The sequence below is a fragment of the Propithecus coquereli genome, unplaced genomic scaffold (assembly GCF_000956105.1).
Source record: "Propithecus coquereli isolate 6110/MARCELLA unplaced genomic scaffold, Pcoq_1.0 Scaffold861, whole genome shotgun sequence".
Taxonomy (NCBI): Eukaryota; Metazoa; Chordata; class Mammalia; order Primates; family Indriidae; genus Propithecus; species Propithecus coquereli.
This window is the reverse complement of record NW_012154852.1, coordinates 237,714-240,655: the sequence shown is the minus strand read 5'-3', so window position 1 is coordinate 240,655 and position 2,942 is coordinate 237,714. Positions and strand designations below refer to the sequence as shown.

Sequence of the window (2,942 nt, the reverse complement as noted above, 5' to 3'; positions counted from 1 at the left end):
CAGCAACCTCAAACTCCTGAGCCAAGCGATCCTCCTGCCTCAGCCTCCCAAGTAGCTGGGACTACAGGCATGCGCCACCATGCTCGGCTAATTTTTTCTATGTATTTTTAGTTGTCCAATTAATTTCTTTCTAATTTTAGTAGAGATGGGTCTCGCTCTTGCTCAGGCTGATTTTGAACTTGTGAGCTCAAACAATCCTCCTGCCTTGGCCTCCCAGAGAGCTAGGATTACAAGTGTGAGCCACCGCGCCCGGCCTGCAGTGGGTTTTTTGGTTGAGTAATTACAGGGAGAAAAAAATATTTTCTTTGCTACAGAGATAGTCATGCACTTCTAAATCTTGGGCTAGAAATAAATGTGAATTGTAACGCACGTAAGCACTAGTTTATTTAGACTCAATTGCTATTAGAGATTTTGCAAGTGATGATAAAATTCTAGCTGTTACTGTGCCTGGCAGTCAGTAGGCACTCAGTAAATCTGCATATTTGTTGGATAAATGTGCCATAGATTTCAATAAAATGCATTTTATACGTTTTACTTTTCACTTATATACAGAGTGTAGAAGGGAATCTTACTAAGAGTCATTTAATAAACATAAAAATCTTCAAGGATTTTCCTTAAAATGAGTTTGAAAAGGCCAGTAATGATTTATTGTGCCACCCACAGCTACTCTTACTGTTGGGACAGAATAGGACATGCATTGATTAGTGAGATACTGGCCCCTGTGTGTACAGCCCTCTCAGGGCACCGCCTGGTGCACTTACTGCTGGCCTGGGAGGAGCATCGTCAGTGCAGTAGGAGGAAAAGAACAGAGACAGGGACAGGGGCACTTCCCTGTCGGATCTGACTATGCTTGGCTCTCACCAGCCGTACTGGCTACGCACTTGGGATTTGCTAGACAGCTGGAAAGGTGACTCGGTGCTTGATTGGGAAATCTTTAGTATCGAACCAGGGTATGTATTAGGACCGCCACCGAGGACTTCTGTCCTGATCCTGCACTGCCCTGGTGCCGGTCGCTTGGTTGTGATGACCTGATTTTATGTTGGGCTGGAGGGAGTATGTCCATGGAACTGAAAGTAGATAGGTGTGTTAACAGGTTTAGTAGTCTTAAGAATGATTTTATAGACCCTGACCTCAGTAACTGGCGTGGAAACGGAAAGCACAAATGGACTAATTTAAGTTTGTCAAATGTGTTGTAGTGGGTTTGGAGTCCCCGCCGCTGTCTGTGTCTGAGGAAAGACAACTCGCCATCCTGACAGAACTGCCTTTTGTGGTTCCATTTGAGGAACGAGTGAAGGTATGTGGTTTGCTTGGGTTCCTCACTGATTAAGTCTACATAGTTATCACTTCATGGTTATTTATCATATTAGTATTAAAAATTAACATGCCAACAAAAAAATCACTAGAGGTGCCTGGTGCCTTGCTAGTTACCTAATTTACATTTTTCTTATTAGGTTGTAATAGCTACCAAAGATTTGTAAACCGAACCCAGATAACCTCTTTGCACCAACTGAAAGTGTTTCCTTAGTTGTAACTGGTTGAAAGGCCTGTTGCGTTATAGGTTTCTTATAGTGAGGGTCTAAGGTTCTTTTCCTGTAGTAACTTTTGCATTGTTTCTGAAAATGCAAATTTTATAAAGATATGCTTCTGTACATGAGTGTTAAAGTTACTTATCACAAACTCTACTTTATTAAAACAGAAATGCACAGGTGTCTTAATTCTTTGCCTGGTGATTTGGACTAATGTACAGACATAGCTTACATTTATCTGTTTCCAAATTTAATGTAAAATGTTTTGTTTGCATTCATCAAATATATTTAGAAAATTTCTAACAATTACTCCAGTCTGTTCTCTCCAGTGATGACTTCAAGAGGGCTGTTTTAGGCCTGTACACACTCTTTATAGGGTGAACAAAAAAAAGAGGTTTCTTTTGAAGCTGTTGGTATTTGTTCATTAAAAACTACACACACGCATAGTATTGCATAATTCCTGAGCTCCCTCTGCTGGATTTTGAACATCAAAAAACTGCTTGAAATTTGTTACAGAGATATTCCCACTATTATCAGTGTACGGCTTTTACAGAGCTGTTCTTCCTTCTTCCCTCACCACCTGAGTTTTTATAAAGGGTTTATAAATGTAAATATACTATAGGATGGGATTTTTGAAGTTTATTGTAAAATGGGGGAAAGTATTAAATACTTACATATGATACATATTATATGTATTGATACAATCAAGATTTGATACCTTGGCTCTTAAAATTTCAGAGTTTATGGGACTACAAAAGTTAAGATTTAATTAGCAGTTTTTCCTTTTGGTTGCTTATAACAAAAAGTCTATTGTTTCTAATAACCTTACAACTTCCTCTATTTGTTAGATCTTTCAAAAGTTGATTTATGCAGATAAGCAAGAAGTTCAAGGAGATGGTCCATTTCTGGATGGAATTAATGTCACAATAAGAAGAAATTATATTTATGAAGATGCTTATGACAAACTTTCCCCAGAAAATGGTATATATAATTCTCCGTATGTATGTATTTGGCAGGGGGAGGCTGAGAAATTGTTTCAGAAAATGATGATCATTTAAAAAATTAGTGTCCGGTGTTCTATAATGACTTTTTAAAACTGAAATGTAGTATGTCAGATTTGAGAGATGTATATTATGAAATAATATTCCTAAAATTGACAGCTGTTGCAACAGAAGACTTTCTAAATATTGGTTTTCTTTTAAAGACAAGAAACTACTCCTCCCTGCCCAGTCATCTGTCCCTAAAATTTAGTTCATAACCTATAATTCTAAAACTGTTGATGGCAGCCATTTATGTTCTGTATCTTTTATGTAAATACATATGTAAATATCATAAATTCCAAGCCAAATTAAATATACTAAAGTAAATGCCATTACAGTCCAGATATCTTTTTTTTTTTTTTTTTTTTTTTTTTTT

The 2,942-nt window shown here is 37.3% G+C and overlaps 1 protein-coding gene across 2 annotated transcripts in view; it reads left to right on the top strand.

The window, feature by feature from the left end:
* LOC105826204 (ubiquitin-protein ligase E3C) overlaps positions 1–2,942 on the top strand; it is an 86,238-nt gene that overhangs the window by 32,851 nt on the left and 50,445 nt on the right. For both annotated transcript variants that reach the window (XM_012664138.1, XM_012664139.1), the window contains exons 6-7: positions 1,197–1,294; positions 2,375–2,507. In XM_012664138.1, coding sequence (XP_012519592.1) covers positions 1,197–1,294; positions 2,375–2,507 — 231 coding nt within the window. The remainder of the gene's footprint in view (positions 1–1,196; positions 1,295–2,374; positions 2,508–2,942) is intronic.